General features: G+C 42.0%; 1 protein-coding gene across 1 annotated transcript in view; it reads left to right on the top strand.

Moving 5' to 3' along the window:
* PGBD5 (piggyBac transposable element derived 5) overlaps positions 1-19,392 on the top strand; it is a 136,037-nt gene that overhangs the window by 107,500 nt on the left and 9,145 nt on the right. Inside the window, exons 4-5 of the mRNA XM_056130759.1 lie at positions 8,393-8,573; positions 11,873-12,070. Coding sequence (XP_055986734.1) covers positions 8,393-8,573; positions 11,873-12,070 — 379 coding nt within the window. The remainder of the gene's footprint in view (positions 1-8,392; positions 8,574-11,872; positions 12,071-19,392) is intronic.

A 19,392-nucleotide genomic window follows, 5' to 3' on the forward strand; every position in this document is an offset into this window, starting at 1 on the left:
TACAATGTAAAAGATAAGAGGTGTATACAGAGAATGCTGCAGAATGCTAGCCCCTGGGCCTGTCATTTTGAAAGAAAGCATCACCAGGATTTGAGTTTGGGGATCTAAGAGAAACAAGTTTGTCTCTCATAAGACTTAGTATTGCTAAAGGAATAACTTGAGAAGAAAGGGGCAGAGAAAAGTCTAAAAGTGTGAGTCCTCCCTGACCATGCTCATGGTGAGAGACAAGGTGAGGGAAAGTCAGGGGTGATAGTTGTCTCTGAGGTGATGGCTTAAAGACTGCTGGAAATGAATCAAGGATGGCGGGAAGCAGTTGCTATCTATTAAAACTTTTTTTTTAAATTTTTTTTTATTAGTGAAACACCATGAGGTACAGTTGTAGATTTACAATTTTTTGTGCTTGGGTTTGATTATACAATGATCAGATACCCATCCCTCCACCAGTGCCCATTTTCCACCACCATGGATAATATCCCTCCCACACCCATCCCCCCATCCCCCCCTGCCTCTGTGGCAGGGCAATCCCCTGTGTTCTCTCTCTCCTTTTGGGTGTTGTGGTCTGCGAAAGAGGCATTGAGTGGCAAACATGTTCAGTCCATAGTCCACTTTTGACATGCATCTCCCCTCCTGGGAGGATCCTCCAAACATCCTTTATTTGGTGTTCCTTTCTCTATCTGAGCTGCCCTTTCCTCTAGAATGCCCGACTGGCCACTAAGCTATGGAGTAATCCTCCTGGTGCTGATCTCAGCTATTCTTGGGTATTAATCTCATATTTTGTTACTTTATATCCCCCAGATGAATGCAATCTTTCTGTGTCTATCCCTCTCTTTCTGACTCATTTCGCTTAGCATGATGCTTTCCATGTTGTACCACTTGTATGTAAATTTCATGACTTCATCTTTTCTAAGAGCTACGTAGTACTCCATTGTGTAGATGTACCAAAGTTTCTTTAACCAGTCATCTGTTCTTGGGCATTCAGGTTTCTTCCAGTTTCTGGCTATTGTAAAGAGTGCTGCAATGAACAAACAAGTGCAGATGTCACTTCGACTATACATTTTTGCCTCTCTGGGATATATTCCCAGGAGTGGTATTGCTGGGTCAAATGGGAGCTCAATTTCTAATTTTTTGAGAATCGTCCATACTGTTTATTAAAACTTTTTTTATGTTCTGTCTATGCCCTCCTTTATGGCGACCACTATATTCATGAGACTGCTTGGAATTTTAAATATGACTAAAATGACTGAGAAACTAAATTTTTTTCCCCTGATTTTAGTTCATTTAAAGCAGTCACATGTATCTTGAATAGACACTGACTAGAGCTTTCCTAGACAGAAAAAAATTACTTCTCTTCCCCAACAGAGTGCTTTTACTCCTACAAACAAGGAAACCCAGATTCAGAGCAGTTAAGTAGTCTCAAATCACATAAGCAGGTAAGTGACAGAGCCCATGTCCATCCAATTTAGGGCCCCTGTGCTGTCTTCTGTGACTGACTCACTTCCTTTGAACATGAGTAAATGTTATTTAAGCATAATGGCTGTCACACCTGGGCCTCCCCTCTGTGTCCCAGATTACAGCCTCCCTGTGCACCATCTCAGTGAGTGTATGCCTTGTACTCCTGCACCATTACCCTGTTGTTAGCCCTCACCTTCTAACTCCTTGCATCCAAAATGAGGCCAGAGGTTCAAGCAAAGAATTATGGCGCTTTATGACTGACCTCCAGTATACCCAGAATTAATACTGGAAAAACTCAATCCTATCTATTCTGTAAGAGAAATCTCACAACACAGCTGAACCAGGTTGCTCCTGGAAACAGAAGGTCACCAAAACTCCAGTGACAGCTTGAAGCATGCATCAGCTGTTGCCTCTTCATGATCTTGAAGTCCTTTAGTCACTGTTTCTGTCACCAGTGTTCTTTGGGGAAGGTGAGGCAGGACGGGGCGAACTTGATTCCATCTCTCAAAATTTTTGACCCATTTTTGAAGTGGGACCAAGATAAATAGTAATGTGTTATATGTGTCTCAGAGCTATTACTACCACAGTTCCTACTTTTGCTATCACAATGCCACTATAAAATATAAAACAATAGAAACCTATTGGGGGGCCAGAGCAATAGTACAATGGATAGGGCATTTACTTTGCATGCAGCCAATCTGGGTTTAATCCCTGCACCCAGTATGGTCCCCCAAGCATCCCTATGAGTGATTCCTTAGTGTAGAGCTGAGAATAAGTCCAGATCACTGCTGGGTGTGGCTTCCAAACAAAGAAAACAATAAAATCTATTGGGACAAGTAAAAATGCCATGTTTAAGTGAGTTATTTTTCTTCCCTTTATGTCTATATATCTAAAAGTTAATAAGTATTTTAACTTTTAATAAACCATTAATAGATAATAAAAAGTCAATAACAACATTTTTTAGTAAAAGTGAAAGCCTCAAGTTACATGTGAAAGAAGCAGCAATTAGACATTGAAGCAGATGGTGGTCAGCATTGTCTTTGAGCTTTCCAAGAGAGCACCAGCATGGTGTATACATGTGTGGGTCTTGCAAAGCCTCCTTTTAACATTACTAATGGATTAATTAAAAGGTATCTTTCCAGTCGGAACACAGGAATCTGCACAACTTCATTAGTAATAGCAGTGACTTAGGGGTATAAAAAGATGCTATTGAAGGTTATGTTTATTGCATTGCAATTATACATTTTTCATCTTAGCTGAAGTTACAGGTTGACATCTTAGTCCATAGAAGTAATTTGGTCTCAGCAAACTATGCTTAATAGAATACTGGATTGGCAAAAATAAACAAAACACCTAATACACTGGATTTCTAAATTTGAGTTTCTAAAAATTGAGCATCAAGCAGAAACAGAGAGCCCACATTGTGTGAGGAGAGACAGCCTGTATGTTAATATAGAAATGATTTGTTACGCTGAATTTTAAGTAATGTCGTAATTAGAAACTGAATTTCTGCTCAGTTCTCTCTTGAATCACATGATCTTGAAGAAATGACAAGATATACAGATCCAGTCATGTTTTTTTCCACAAGATTAGTGAAGTTTCTGAATAATTTACTCATCCTGGACATGTCTAACTTACTCTTTACCTCTCTCTTCTAGTTTTCCTCCTCTCCCTAATGCTTACTTTCCATTTGTCTGTGAGCTCCTACTCCGTGGCATGCTCTTCACCTCTCTGTAACAATCCCAAGTGTCTTGTTCAGCAACCCAGAATTTAATTCCACATGATTCTCTCCCTTATCCAGCCCTTTTCTTTTACTCATGTTTTCTATATGTGGTTGCTACTTGGGATATCACAGGCATTTTATTGTATTTTATTTATGTATTTATATTTTATTTTACTGATTTTTTTTTCTGTAGAAGTACTGCTATTTATTCAGTACTGCTATTTATTCTGATTAGGCTGATTGAATTGGTACTGATTTATTTTTCAATGAATCACCGTGAGGTACAAACTTCCGTGCTTATGTTTCAGTCATACAATGATCGAGTACCCATCATCTACCAGTGCCCATTCTCCACCACCAATGTTCCCGGTATTCCTCCCACCCACCCCCACCGCATCCCCCTCACCCCCGCCTCTGTGGCAGGTGCATTTCCTTTTACTCTCTCTCTCCCTTTGGGTGTTGTGGTTTGCAATACAGGCATTAAGTGGCCATCATGTTCAGTCTGTAGTGGCCATCATGTTCAATCTACCTTCAGCACACATCTCCCATTCTGAGCAGGCCCTCCAAGCACCCTTTACTTGGTGCTGAGCTGTCACAGGCATCTTAAACTCAACATAATCACAACTGTACTTATACACCTTACACATACTACTTCCTACCACAGCCACCAACTCACTACCTTGTTAGGTTCTTCTCTCCACGTGTCCAGATGAGGATCCATTACTCGCTCCTCTTTGCCCAGAGCTGACTTCTCCACTGGGAAGAGCAAGAACAGTGCTTATGACACTTAAAACCTTTCATGAATATGGAAACATTTCTGTTTCTTTTAAAATCCATGGAGCGATAGCACAGCGGTAGGGCATTTGCCTTGCACGCAGCCAACATGGCCGACCCGAGTTCGATTCCTCCGCCCCTCTCGGAGAGCCCAGCAAGCTACCAAGAGTATTCGATATGCCAGACACAGTAACAACAAAGTCTCCAATGGAGACGTTACTGGGCCCGCTCGAGCAAATCGATGATCAACGGGAGGGCCTTTACCTTTTTTACCTTTAAAATCCATAAGGGATGAAACCAAACTTGAAAATTGAAGAAAGAAATTCAACATGTAAAATTTTAATACACTTTCCTTTATATAAATGCAGTTATAGAGTTTTAAAAAATTTTATGAAGGAAGAGTCTGATGAAAGCTACAGTCCGGATGCTGCCTGTTTCTAGCTAAAGTGGGCACGTGTCTTACCGATGGCCTAGAGAGGTGATGAAGGTAATTTTGGACAAGATCTGAACAGATGTCTTTCTGCTCTAATTCCTGAGAAAGATTACATGCTGTTGGAAATTTGGAGCTGCTTCCTGGCCTTGACTGTTCTTGCCTGGATGAGCTTGTGTCAGGAAGCTCGTCCCTTGCTTGAAGTTGATTGTGTATATATATATATATATATATATATATATATATATATATTTATATATATGAGGAAGCCAATAACCAAGTCCTCAGAGATGTGTGGAGAATTCCCTGGTAGGTACACTGGTTCCTTTCCACAACTCTGAGACCAAAGACTAACTGAGATTCTTGCAGTCTCTATGTGCCATGCCCTTTCCCAACCTCAAGAATATGGGAAGGGAGGGAGAGCACACCATTATGTGTCTGGAAATCAGAGGATGATGTCTGAAGACACACTGCACTCTGAAACTCAGGTTATCCAGGGACCTGTTAGATCTGTCTTCTAAAAGACTGAACTTTGTTGTTGAAAGCAAGTTTATAATGCTCTCACTCAGCCAGTGTTTCAGCTGCAAATGTAACCAATTATGGAAAAGCTGTAGGCAAGAATCCATTAGAAAGGTTATTATTAGATCTAGGAGATATCTATGTTTTCTGAATGTAGGCACCGTGACCCTTTCTAGTTAGTGCTTAAAAGGCCTGGGCAGTTATTGGTATAGCTTACCCTTAGCATGCCACATTCGGACTTCCTTTCTTAAGTCTTAATTTTCCTGAGAATAAAGGTTGAGTTCATTAGGAGAGGGGTCTGCCTCCTGGCTGGCTTTGTTGGTGCATCTGAACTTGGTGTCTTGTGCTGGTTTGTTGATTGGTCCCTGATGCTAAGATACACTACCCACTTCTGATACTCAAATCCAGGTAAAAAGTGTGTGAGAGAAATCTCAAGTTAAGAGAGCCCTTTCCAACACTAGCCCAGCCTTCATTCAATGTTCAGACTTTTCAAGTAGCCATTTAGTTTGCTTGGAGTGTCTCTGAGGGACCATTCATTGCTGGGTAGTTGGGTTAGAAGGAGCTGAACAGATCTGCTCTTTACCATTTTAATGCATTTATCCTTCTTCTGCCTTAGAAAGATCTCACTCAGCATTCCAACATGCAGCTCTCTAACCATAAGAAATAGCTTTTTCTCCAAGCTTACCATCACCCCATCTGTTATGGGCTGATACGTGTCTCCCTCCTCCCAGTTCATATGTTGAATCTTAACTAACCTCAGTACTGCAGAATATACCCATCTTTTAAAAAAGTATTTAAGTTATAGTGAGGTCATGTGATTAGTAAACTTGGAAGTGGACATTAGGACACAGACACAATGAAGACATTGAACAGAGAGCCAGCTTCTTGACCTCATATTCTATTTTATGTAACTATGAGGAAATAAATAATGAATGTATTACCTCCCCCTAACTCCACATACACACACCCCAGACTTGTGCTACATTATAGCAGCCCTTGAAAACTAGTACACCAACACCAAAGCACTTCTCTACACCTGGTAAAATGTAGCATTTGGAAGAATTCTTGTCATGATCTGACCAGAAAAGACTGCTGCCACCCTTGTCGTTACTACAGGTGAAGATTCCATTGCCTTCTTAACCCATCATGGAAGTAAGTGACTTACATTTGTCTATATCCAAAGTTTGTGTTTCTTTTCTCAGAAGGAGATGATGGTTTTGTGTCATACCCGACAATTTGCAGGGGCTACTCTCAACTCTGTGCTCAGGGATCAAGAACTGGGTTCAGCAACATGCAGGGCAAGCACCTTAAGCTATCTCTCTGGCCCCTTTACTTTTGTTTTCTAAAAATATTCATCAGTGCATAAGGCACTTGCTTTGCATTATGGCTGCCCGATTCAAATTCCTGGCACCATATAGGGTCTCCCAAGCATTGCCACGTGTCACTTCTGTGCACAGAGCCAAGAACAGCCCCTGTGCACCAGGTATCACACCCTGGGAACCACTAGGTATGACCCAAAGTCAAACCAAAAAAGTGTTCTTGCTGAGTCACATTTCTTCTTGCTGAACATTTGTTCTTGCTGAGTCACACATCCTTTACCAGATGCAACTACAATTTTTAACTAGGTTGAAGGATTTCAGTGTAATCCTGTTAATTTTAGCCACCTCAGACCGAGTATGCTAATGACTGCTCCCAATTTGCAGGAAGATCTTGGCAAAATCATCAAGATTAGGCTTAAAAAGTTCTAGCAGCATACCTCTCATCTATGGGTTATAAAACTGGTGTAGATGTAGGATTTTAGAGTGACATATGGAACAGAAGTATAACTGCCCCTAAGATGAACTTTGTCACACAAGTCCTGCATGGGTGAGGAGTGTTCAGCTAAGATATCTGGGAAAGGAGGGTAAGGGCCCAAGCAGAAATCCATGAGAATAGCCATAGAAATGGGCTGTGCTGAAGAAAAGGTCCTTAGTCTGAGAAAATCTAATTGAGCCAGAATCACATGTCACATCTGGCTGAAACAGTTGGGTTTTCTGTCTCAGTGTCTTAATCTCTACCAAAGAGAACTTTTCTGGGAATTGAGATGGTAAAGGCAAAAGGACCCCCAAATGGAATGGTGGAGTTTTGCTGAGTTACCTGAAGAAACCATTATGTATCATAGAGCCTTTGCCTATAGTTGCAAAGAAGTCATTCCTTTCAAGGAATCACAGGGGAGTGTTTGGGACAGCATTAATATTTACAAGTTTTTTTTTTAAAGCATTGATATTCACAGGTTTTGTTGGGTTTTGATTTTTTGTTTTTTTAATTAGTACCACATCAGTTGGCTTTTTATCTGTCTCAGAAGCATCAGATATTATTGTTTGATATTTATCAAAAATGAATTGATAATATTTACTGAATATTTCACTAAGGGTGGGTATGGTGGATATGCCCATTGTAAAATGTAGCATTTGGAAGATTTCTGTTCACGATCTGACCAGAAAAGACTGCTGCCACCCTTGTCGTTACTACAGGTGAAGATTCCATTGTCTTCTTAGCCCAACATGGAAGTAAGTGACTTACAGTCATCCTCTATAATTCATTTCATATTTTGTTATTGAGGCATTGTGGCAGTTTGCATGCCCTCAGCAGTTTTATGCTACAAAGGACTTTCAGGGTTAACCCCATTTCCTACCAAGTGTCAGCTTTGTTCCCCAAGAACCGACAGGCAGAGAGATATGCACTGTGTTTAGATTGCTGCCAGCAAAGACACTCAGAACATTGCATGAGAACTGTTCTCCCATTAGGACCACAGTAGTTGGTGCCCTAGTTATTCATTCTTCCAGTCAGGGCTGTATTCCTTCTGAATCTTTCTCAGTTCCTACATCTGTTCTTTTGATGTTGTGTGGAACCAAGTGTGGAAACTGATTGCTAATTCTAGCACACCCTCTGTGATGGTCCTCAAACCCCAGGTGAATTCTTAATTCCTGACTCTGTCTCCTGCTTTCAAGGTGAGATGAATCGTACCATTCTGCCTGTGGAAAATTCACAGTTAACATCATTTCTCCTATCCCCTTATGTTTATTATTAAAAGTCACTTATCTGTTCCAGAACTTGGTGATATGTTTGCTCTGACCTCAGGATCCAGGTCTCCGTGTTTATTTTCTCTCTCTCTCTCTCTCTCTCTCTCTCTCTCTCTCTCTCTCTCTCTCTCTCTCTCCCCATCTCCTTCTCCCTCTCCCTCTCCCTCCCTCCCTCCCTCCCTTCCTCCCTCCCTCCCTCACTCCCTCCCTCACTCCCTCCCCAATATTTCCAAACTGAAGAATTGAGCTGTGCAGTCAGATTCCTTTATGACCTTGGAAGTGACCTGGACCTTCTCTGAGCTGAACACATGACAGTAACCCAAAGAGACAGTAGCTTTCTCCCCACTTCTGGCCTGTGACAGAAGCCTGTGCTTCTTGAGGTTCTTGCTTGGCACTCTGGTGAGCTCTGAACCCTGTATATTTCTGTTAAAGATTTATGTCCACCTGAAGGAAGGCGGGGGCCCAGATGGACTGGACACACTGAAGAACAAACCACAGCTGCACAGCATGGTGGCCCGGAACCTTTGCAGGAATGCGACAGGCAAGAACTACATCATCTTCACCGGACCAAGCATCACCAGCCTGACACTGTTTGAGGAGTTTGAAAAGCAAGGTCAGTCAAGTGGAAAACTATTTTGAACATAGTGTTCTCCTTCCCTAGAGACACGGTGAGAGAGAACCAGAGATGCAGGTTTGAAGGGGCAGTATAAACCAGGAGATGCCAAGCAAAGAGACCTTCCCTGAGAGTTCGGATCAGTCTCAGCTGGCAGCATATCTGAACCCTGCTGAGCACTGGGGAGCTGTAAGGATTCCAGGCTTGAGGTTTGGGGAGCAAAACTCCACCTGTCTTCATTCCATATTTGTTTGTTTGTTTCAGGACCACATGTAGCAGTGCCAAGGGCTACTCCCTGCTTTGTGCTTGTGGGGGATCATTCCTGGAGGTGCTTGTGGAATCATGTGGTGTTGGAAATCAAATTGGAACCTCTTGTGTGCAAAGCATGTGCTCAACCCATTAAGTTATTTCTTGCCCAAAGAGATGGTGCCAAGTTTTGTTTTTGCATGTTGGGAATTGAACCCAGGGTGTCACATGGCAAGGCAGGTGCTGTACCTCTGAGCCACATCCCTGACCTCAGAGCACATCTTTTTTTTTTTTCTTTGTTGTAAAGACATGACCAGCCAGAAAGTTCTAGTGTTTCAGTTTATTTGTGATTTTATTTTTTTTTAATGCCACATACATGAGGACTTACAAACATTAGAAATTTCTCAGTACTCTGGAGGCCAGGTCAAGATGAGACCCCTCTTATGTACTTCAGATTTATGTGCTACCATGAGGGAAGGGATGGGCTCTCTTTTATTAAGGGCGTTGACCTTGTCCCTGTGGGTTCCTCCTAAACCACAAGGAGGAGGAAGTCCCTGGTCACTGTTTTCCTCCAGGCCTGGAATTAGACATGTGAAGTCTAGTGCACAAAAGGACACACTGTTAAGTTATTGAGAGAATTTTGCATGGAGAATCAGACTGTGTAATGTGGGCAAGTCGAAGAAAGTTGACACTAATACATGTTATCCAGCCTTCCCAGAAAAAATGCCTTCCTTTCTTGAAGCATGGGAGAGAACCACGGCTGCAAGCTCAAATGTGGGTGCCATGGGTATGGCAATGAAACTCTTGGGGATCCTTGAACTACCCTCCTAGCATTCATGTGCCTCATGGAGTCCCAGTTGCACATTTGTATACCATTGACTGGAGTCTGGTAGTAAAGTTCAGTCATCAGTGTGGTCTGGTGCACATAGCATGTGAAGCAGAGCAAAGATGCAGGTCCTCAGATCTGCTTCCCTAAGAACTTAACCTACTGACCTGTGTCTGATCTAGAAAGGGGTGGTCCCCAGCTCAGAGAATTAAGAAGACAAGAGAGAAGAAATTTCTGGTGTGAAAATTTCATAAAATTTATGTAATTTGAATTTTCCCAGAGCAGTCAAATATTACATTGCCGCCCCCCCCCCCTTTTTTAATTAAGTATCAAAGTCTTTAAGCCTTGTAGTCCAAGCAGGATCTCTTGGGTTTTAGCTGTAATGATTAGCACTTACCAGGCCACGTAGATGGCTGCCCCATCCCCTAGGACTTTGACAGGTTAGAACTGGTGCCATTCAAACCACGCATGCTTTTCTAAGCATCTGCACTATAATATCCCCCTAGGCAGCCAAAGTTAAAGGAATTGTAGACCTAGGGAGATGGCTCACTGGACTTGAATGCATTCTTTGCAGCCCAGGGCCCCAGGTGCCATCCCTGACACCACATAGTCCAGGCACTTTCCCAGCATTACCAGAAGTAACCCTGAGCACCATAAGGTGTGACCCCAAAACAAAACAAAAAGGAATTGTAGGTGAGAACTGAGCTGAGAGTCTAACTGTCCCTCTTAGGGCCCAAAGATTTATGGTTAAAATAACAGCCAGCCAAGACATTTATCTAATTTATAGCAACAGAAATCATGAAAACTAGAGTAATGCTCAGATATTCTTCACACTTACAAAAATGCATCTGCTCTTTAACTGCCTGTGTATACGGAGACCAGAGATGGTGATTGAAAAGTGGTTATTCTCATTCATATAGTTCTCCCCTGTTTTACAATGGTACTTTTAAAAAGTTATTTTATGTCTGGGCTTCCCTCAAGCAACAAGACTCGTGTGCCGGGCTGGAATGATAGCACAGAGTTTAGGGAGTTTGCCTTGCACACGGCTGACCCAGGTTCAATTCCCAGCATTCCATATGGTACCCCGAGCACTGCCAGGAGTAATTCCTGAGTGTATGAGCCAGGGGTAACCCCTGTGCATTGCCTGGTGTGACCCAAAAAAGAGAAAATACACTCATGTGCCATCAGTACACTTAGGAATACTGGAATCCTGACCAGTTCTAGGAAGGAGTGGGTCCAGATATTTTCCCAACATGGGTGAAGAAGCAGCAATGGGTAAATTATACTAAGAGAATGTGTACTGTTACTGGGGTTCTGTGTCAGGCTTCAGTGGACTGAGATGAGAACAGATGGCAAGACTTTCCAGGATCTTTATCAGGAAAGTCTCTCACATTCCCTTTAGGAGCCCAAGTAGAGTCTAGAGTCTGACCAAGAGATGAACCTTTCTGTGGCCCCCTGTGGCTGCCTGGTCAACTGAGCGGGTCAGTCTGTGAGGAGGGCAGACAGAGGAAGTCTTGAGAGTATGGGTCTCTACTCATAGTCCCTCCCATCCCCATGAAATCCTAAGCATCTTAGAGGCTACTCCAATTCCTTCTCCCTCAGGAGACTCCTTGATCCAGTCACTGCACTTTATACTTACTGGTCTGCTGCAAACTTTTTCATGATTCTTTCCTCTCACAAAGCTTCACAGGGGGATGATTCTCCTCCTCCCACAGCTGCTTATGACATCTGTGTTGACAGGTAACTTGCTGGACATTCCTTTAGCTGCTCGAATTATGGTGAACAGTCTAGGGTGACTGAACTGCTATCACATGGACCGTGTCCCATATCACCTTTGCCCTTCTAGCTGTAAAGCCCTTCATGGGGCTTTGTGCAGCTGCAGTTCTTCTGCAATAACCTGCTGAGTGCAAACATTTCTAGAATTTGAGGGGAGAGTAGGCGCTTGCCATTGTGCCTGATACAGAGCAAGCATTCTAACAAAGAGAACCGTTAGTACTTTGCTGCTTATGTTACAGTTTTACTATGTGATTCTAAATACACTTCTGCCAGTACTGGGGAAGATAGCTTGTTTGGAATAAGAATCCCCAACTTTACCCTTCTAGAATGACATTTTGAGCATTCATTTTTCCTCAGAACAGGGTAGCTATCTGTCCTTGAACATGGTGCAGGGTGCAGTTGTGATTATATCTCTGATGTGTATCTGGTTTGGGATCCCTCCCACCCACAGGGATTTACTGCTGCGGACTGCTCAGCTCCAGGAAGAGTGACTGCACTGGCCTGCCACTGTCCATGCTCACGAACTCCACCACTACCCCTGTCAGGGGCCAGCACTGGATCAAAATGAAGGGGAATATGTCTCTGATCTGCTGGTACAACAAAGGGCACTTCCGTTTCTTGACCAATGCCTACTCTCCCATGCAGCAAGGTAGGCACAGACCATTATGTGTATGTATTGGGGCTGATGGAGATAGGCATCATGGGGATTTTGGTGAGCTTTTTGCAGGACTTGAGTTACAAGTCCTCTATTGAGGCCTGGGGTTAGGCTGATGAATAAGCCTAGGTTCCTTGAATACCTGCTTACATGAGTTTCCTCTCATTACTTGTTAGCTACTGGGGATTAATAGTGGTGGTGCGGCTTCCAGGTAACTTTCCTTAGGTATCTGATGTTGTTCATGACTATGTTAATTGACTGTGTTTGGAGGGCATACATACATTCACCTTAACATACTGGAATTTTAAAAATCTCTCTCTTGACGGGATGGGAGTGAAATAAATCAACCATTCATATCATTTCAGTGTCTTTCTTAGAAATTAGCCATTTGCTTTGCAGTTTGGGGGATGTATTCACTTGAATTAATAACGAAATTTGTGGGGGGACAGGTTCAAAGTCACAAACAAAAGAAATTTCGCACAGAGTTTATATATTTAACTCTAGGAGCAGAGAAATAATTCTGCGTTTAAGGTGCTTGCATGCTGCCAACCCCAGTTTGATCCTCTGCACTGCATGCCCCTAAGCATAATGAGGAGTGATTCCTGAGCACAAAGCCAGTATTAGTCCCACACACTGCCAGGTATTGTCCAACTCCCTTCCAAATAAATAAAACAAGTACAGCTAAAATTATAAAAGTCCTGGGAGGAAAATTCAATGACATACCACAAACTATTTATGCCTAGCTGTAGTTGACACATTCCTGCATCTGCACATACACTTTCACATCTTTTCTTTTCACTTTTGAAGGAATAGCAGCAAAGAACTCAGAGGGCTGTGTGTCTTTGTGTGTGTGTCTATGTGTGTGCATGCATGTGCACATGTACGTAGTGTGTATGATGTGTTTAAGCTCTGTTCGTTTATTTCCATCTTCCAACTCTACCCCCACACCACACCACAATTGAATAATATTTATATAAAGATTACAACCAACAAACTCAAGCATTTGGAGTTTCTAACAACCTCACTTAGGTTATTAGAGACTGAGAGGATTGCAGCCATTCTCTCAAGTGCTTTGTCAGGGATACCCAGAGATGACATGTAGGACTGATCCCACATGCTGAAGGTCAAAACTTGAATTGGCCTCTTTAGTCATGTGGTTGGGGCCTCAGTTCTTAGCAGGGACATTTCTAGAGATCTTATTTGGGAGGAAGGTGCCATAACTGCTTGCCACAATTATTTTAAGGAACAGTCTTTGAAAAGATATCTAAAAGTAGTACACGGTACTGCCTGATGTGGGTGAAATGAAGAAGAAAAACCAATACATTCAGGAAGATTAGAAAGAAGCAGGAAAGAAATTTGAGCCTCACCTAACAATGCTCAGGACTTAGACTTACTCCTGGCTCCTGGCTCCTGGCTCTGTACTAAGGGATTACTCCTGATTGTGCTCAGGAGACCAAAGTATGAACTAAAGAGTCAGGGTGGAACCACAAGATAGCCAATGCCTAAACCCTTATATTATTTCTCTTGTTCCAGTAATGTCATTCTTTTTTAAAAAAGAAATTGAGTTCCTGTGATTTATAATAGTGTAATGATGTTTTTTTTTTAAAAATCACATAATTCCAACACCACACCCACATCCATTGTACCCACCACCTCCTCCAAAGACCCCAACACCCTTCCCTTTCACCACCAACTTCTGTGCAAGAAAGAAAAAACTTCTCCACAAAATGTTTCATTTTCTTCTTTAATATTAAACATATAGGTTCAAAATGTTGGAGTATAGATGGAATTTGGAAGGTCATGAACAACAAAGAAACGAAAGGGGAAAAGGGAAAGCTAGCAAAGCTGGTCACAGTGAAGGAAGGAGGGAAATGGAGACAAGGAAGTTATAAAGAAAGAGAACTAGCAAAGATTAGGGAGAGGATTCCAGTCAAACAAGTTAGCACCTGGTTGGGTTTTGCTTATTTGTCTGTTTTTTGCTACAGTTAATTTATTTTACTTTTAACTTCTGTTAATGCTAAATTTTTACCAACTAGTGATTTGACAATCTAGTTACAGATTGGTGGTGGAATGATATTTGACTCAATGAAAGGATTTCACAAATTTTAGTGGGGAGAGAGAATTCAAAGGAATAAGTGAATGCTTCACATACAGCAGGTCCAGGTTTGATCCCCAACACCATGCGCACTTCCAAGCACAGAGCTAGGAATGGCCCACAAGCATCGTCAGATGTGACCAAAAATTATACAGAAAAAATTGGCACATTCTATTTTGTGTGTTTTTTATTTTTAAAAGTTTTGTTTATTATTAAAACTGTCCGCCACCCCACTCTGCCCCTGCCCTATCCCTTCCCTTTTTAAAAATTTCTTAATTTTATAAAGTAGTTCACAGTATTTGATTACATGTCAGGATGGTTGTGATTGTGATTGTGATTGTAATATTTGAACACCAATCCCACCACCGTTACTCCTTCCCACCATCATTACACCTTCCCACCACCCCATATTTCGAATGTTTTCATCCCGAGCCCCAACCCATGCCCCGAAGTAGAACCGAAACAATATATTTTGTATTTCTTTTTATGAAAAACCGCCGAAAATGCTCCAAAAAACTTTCCTTAGAGGAAAGAGTGTGAAGATTGTTGTATTTCACCCAGGGGCCATTAAGCACTTCTATAAGAGATCACTAACATATTGTTAAAGGTTGAGCTTTGTGTGCTTATATAAATGTATGTATCTGAAAAAAAAGATATTTCCCCCTAAGGTTAGTTACATCCTATTTTAAACCCCATCAAATGTGGTGTGGTACTCTTGGAGATGGGTGGTGTAAGGTTTAGTTGTTTCCAGCCATGCGGTCCAGAAATACATTCACTTCTAGATGAGGCTTGGTCGAGCATGGGGAGAGCAGCCATGAGCATGGTGAGGATTGACTTCTGGAGGTTTATGGCTGCCGGGGCTGGGTCCCGTGGAGCGGGCCCATGCCTCTCTGGGGCACTCCCAATGAAACAGCCTGGCACAGTGTCCAGTAGCATGGTTATGGCATGTGTCATGTTATGCTCCCTTCCAGGAGAGAAGGACAGTGCAACTCTGGATCGTGGCCAATGACAAAATTATCTGGCACAAGCCAAAGGTGGCTTATGGGTGTGATTGCTGAGTTGCTGGAAGCAGGGGGATACAGGTGGAGGATCCCCATTCCCAGTTCCATTGAACCCAGAGTTTTCAGTCACCAAGTCCTGCATACCTGGGTTTTCATGGTGGCATATTTTAAAATTCTTTCCTCAAAGGTTGGGACTTAAAGACACCATAACAAAAAAGGATATTGATGGAGGAAGAAGGTAAAATTCAAGTGATTTCAAAATATACTGAACCGTAGTGTTGGTATTTAATTCAGTTCCATTTTCAAGGTTCTCTATTATAAAGTATTAAATCTGAGATTCTGGACTCCCTTACACATCGTGAGGAGCATGCCCATACACATTGCTGCAAACTTATCTTCCCCCCAAGGTCCCTGGTCAATGGTGCCTTCGTCCAGCTACTTTGAACACTGCTCCTGGGAAGGACTGTCTTGAGCACTTGAGAGTAAGGCCAAGAGAACAGGTGAGCCCAGAATCTGGAGCTACAGGAGTAACTATGAGTTGAGGGTGATTTGAGTTGAGAGCCAAGCTAGACAGCTGCCCCTTGCCAGTTTTTCAGTGTACTTAAAAAAGACTTATGAAAAAGTGCTCTTGATCTATTATCATCAGGGCAATTGAAATAAAAACACCAGTGAGATATCACCTCATGCCAGTGAGATTGGTACACATCCAAAAAAGTAGGATCAACCAGTGAAAGTGGGTATGTAGGGGAAAAGGAACCTTGATTCACTGTTGGTGGGAATTTTATCTGGTTCCGCTTCTAGAAAACAGTATAAGGCTTCTAAAAGAATTAAAAATTGAGCTTATGTATGACCCAGCGATTCTACTTCTTGATATACAAGGTCCGAGTCCAAAAACATTAGTTCAAAAGATATTTTATTCCCCATATTCAATTCAGACATAGGTACAATTGCCAAGAATCAAAAAACAACCTAAGTGTCCAAGAACAGATATGTAAAGAAATTGTGATAGAAGTACAGGCCAGGTGGGGGTGGTGTCCATAGCCATGGATGGGAGTGGTCTGAACCAGTTTTCAGTTCAGACCTCTGAGGGACTGGACCCCAGGTGGGCAACTTTCAAGGACACAACTTTCAAGGACTCACTGGATCTCTGCCAATCCAGGTAGAGACCAGTGGGGGTGGCGTCTGGAGATGCGGCTGCTAACCCAGCCGAGAGTTATTCTCCCCCTCCATATCCCATAAGAACCATAAATTAGCCTCTTAGATGGAACTTTAACTGGGGTAGCCTAATCACTAAAAACATATTGGGCCATTAACTCATTAACCCTAACTCAATTAATATTACACCAAAAAATACAACAGTAGCAATGAGCGTGAAAGTCCAAATTGCACAGGTCCCAATGGTAAAGCAACACAGAAGCCCACCAAGTTTAGTTTACAAAAAAACTAGCCCAGATGGCCCAACCAGTAATGGTGCAATAGACAACTTATCTGACAAGGAATTTAGAAGGGATCTACTGAGGATGCATAGAGTTAAAATAAACAATGGAATGCACCACCAATAAAATACTTGAGAGCAGAAATGTGGAAAATTCAAACAAAATTACAAACAGAAATGACAGATCTGAAAAACCTGGTAGGTGATTTAAAAACTCAGTGGAAGGCCTCAGCAGCAGAGTAAGCTGCTTAGGACTGAATCAGTGAGCTCCAAGATGAGGTATAGAGAATCTCTAGACAACAGCAGAAAATGGAAAAGAGCCGCAAAATGAACCAGCAGATGTCAAGAGAAAATCGGGATGAAGCCAAGAAGAATAACATAAAAATCATTGGAGTCCCAGAGGTCACGGTTATGGTCACGGTCCTCCTGTTGTTCATCAGTTTGCTCGAGTGGGCCCAGTAACTTGTTGTTACTGTGTTTGGCATATTGAATACGTCACGGGTAGCTTGCCAGGCTCTGCCGTGTGGGCTAGATACTCTCGGTAGTTCTCCGGAGTCCCAGAGGGACAGGAAGAAAACCCTGACTAAGAAGAAATTGTCAAAGACATCATTGCTAAGACGTTCCCAGAGCTAAAGAGCACATGCTACCAGATTCAGGATGTCCAAAGGGTACCATCTAGAAGAAATCCAAATAAAAATACTCCCATACACATCCTGATCAGAATGATGAAAACCTTAGACAGATGAAATTCTGAAAGCAGCAATATCAAAGAAATTGCCTATAAAGGAGCATCCATAAGATTTACAGCTGACTTATTTGATGAAACCCTCAGGGCCCAAACACAGTGGTGGGATATGTAGTACTGTCCTTCATTGTTCATCGGTTTGCTTGAGCCAGCACCAGTAACATCTCCATTGTGAGACTTGTTACTGTTTTTGGCATATTGAATATGTCATGGGGAGCTTGCCAGGCTCTGCCATGTGGGCAGGATACTCTCGGTAGTTTGCCGGACTCTCAGGGATGGAGGAATCGAACCCAGGTTGGCCATGTGCAAGGCAAACGCCCTACCTGCTGTGCTATAACTCCAGTCTGGTGGGCTATAGTGAAAATAAAAAAAAAATAACTCAAATGAATGCCTCACTGAAAATACTTTACCCAGCAAGACTCTCATTCATAGTGGAAGGAACAACACACAGTTGCATGACAAACAACAACTCGGAAACTTCATAGTCTCAAAACCATGGTTACAAGAACAATTGAACGTGGTACATTAAGACAAAACAAGCCCCTCAAATACACTAAACTTTGGCAGAAAGATGGGAACAAAACCCCACAACAATAATCTCTCTCAACATCAATGGGCTAAACACACCAATTAAAAGACTCAGACAGGCAGGATGGATCAGAAAACTGAACCCAGCAATCTGCTGCCTGTAGAAACACATCTGAACAGTTAGAGCAAACACAGACTCAAAGTCAAATGCTGGAAAACAATTCTATAGGCAAATAACTTCCTCAGAAAAGCTGGAGTGGTCATTCTGCTATCAGATCACATTGATTTCAGGCTGAAGAAGGTCACAAGAAACATTGAAGGTCATTTCTTATAAGACCTTGGGATCTGTACATCAAGAAGAACTTATACTTCTTAATCTATATGCACCTAATGAGGGACCAGCAAAATACTTAAAGCTACTCACAGACTTGAAGAAAGACATCAATAGCAACACCATACTAGTGGGATATTTCAACACCCTTTCTCACCTCTCGATAGATCAACCTGACTCAAGCTTAGCAAGGACATACTTTACCTGAGGGAAAAATTTCAAGAAAGGGGCTTAGTAGATATATACAGGACAGTTCAGCCTCAAAAAGCTGAATACACATTCTCCTCAAGTGTGCATGGGACATTCTCCAAGATAGACCACATTTATAGATGGGCCAATAGATATATCCGCATGTAATTAAGAAAATAGAGATTGTATCAGTAATCTTCTCAGACCATGATCATGCTGAAAATAGAAGTAAATCACACACACAAACAGAAAATCAAATCAAACACCTGGAAATTAAATGGCTCACTGCTGAACGAGTGGCTAAGAAAGGAAATCAAAGAGGAAATCAAAAGATTCCTGGAAACAAACGAGAATGAAGACATGAGTTACCAGAACTTATGGGGTACAGCAAAATCTGTTTTAAGAGGAAAGTTTATAGCTCTACAAGCTTTCCTCAGGAAGGAAGAGTGAGCCCCACATAAGTAATCTAACCTCACAGCTTAAGACCTTGGAGAATGTCCAACAAAAGGAACCCAACCCGGGCAGGAGGAAGGAAATAATAGAACTCAGAGCAGAAATTAACAAGATGGAAGCCCAAAAAACAATCCAAAATATCAATGAAACCAAGAATTGGTTCCTTGAGAAAATAAACAAGATCAATAGTCTCTAGCAATACTCACAAAGAAAGAAAGAGAAAACCTTAATAAACAGAATTAGAAATGAAAAGGGGGGCATCACAACAGAAACTACTGAAATTCAAAGGATCCTCAGAGATTAAGAATATGCCTTGAACTGAGAAAACCTCGAGGAAATGGATAAATTCCTGGATTCCTATAGCCTCCCAAGGCTGAACCAACAGACCTGGAGAACTTGAACAGACCTACCACCATCGAAGAAATTGAAACGGTAATAAAAAGTCTCCCCAAAACCTAAAGTTCTGGCACAGATAGATTTACTAGTGAATTCTTCCAAATCTTTAAAGAGGACTTAAAACCCAATTCTTTTCAAGCTTT

The sequence above is a fragment of the Sorex fumeus genome, unplaced genomic scaffold (assembly GCF_029834395.1).
Source record: "Sorex fumeus unplaced genomic scaffold, SorFum_2.1 ptg000007l, whole genome shotgun sequence".
Classification (NCBI taxonomy): domain Eukaryota; kingdom Metazoa; phylum Chordata; class Mammalia; order Eulipotyphla; family Soricidae; genus Sorex; species Sorex fumeus.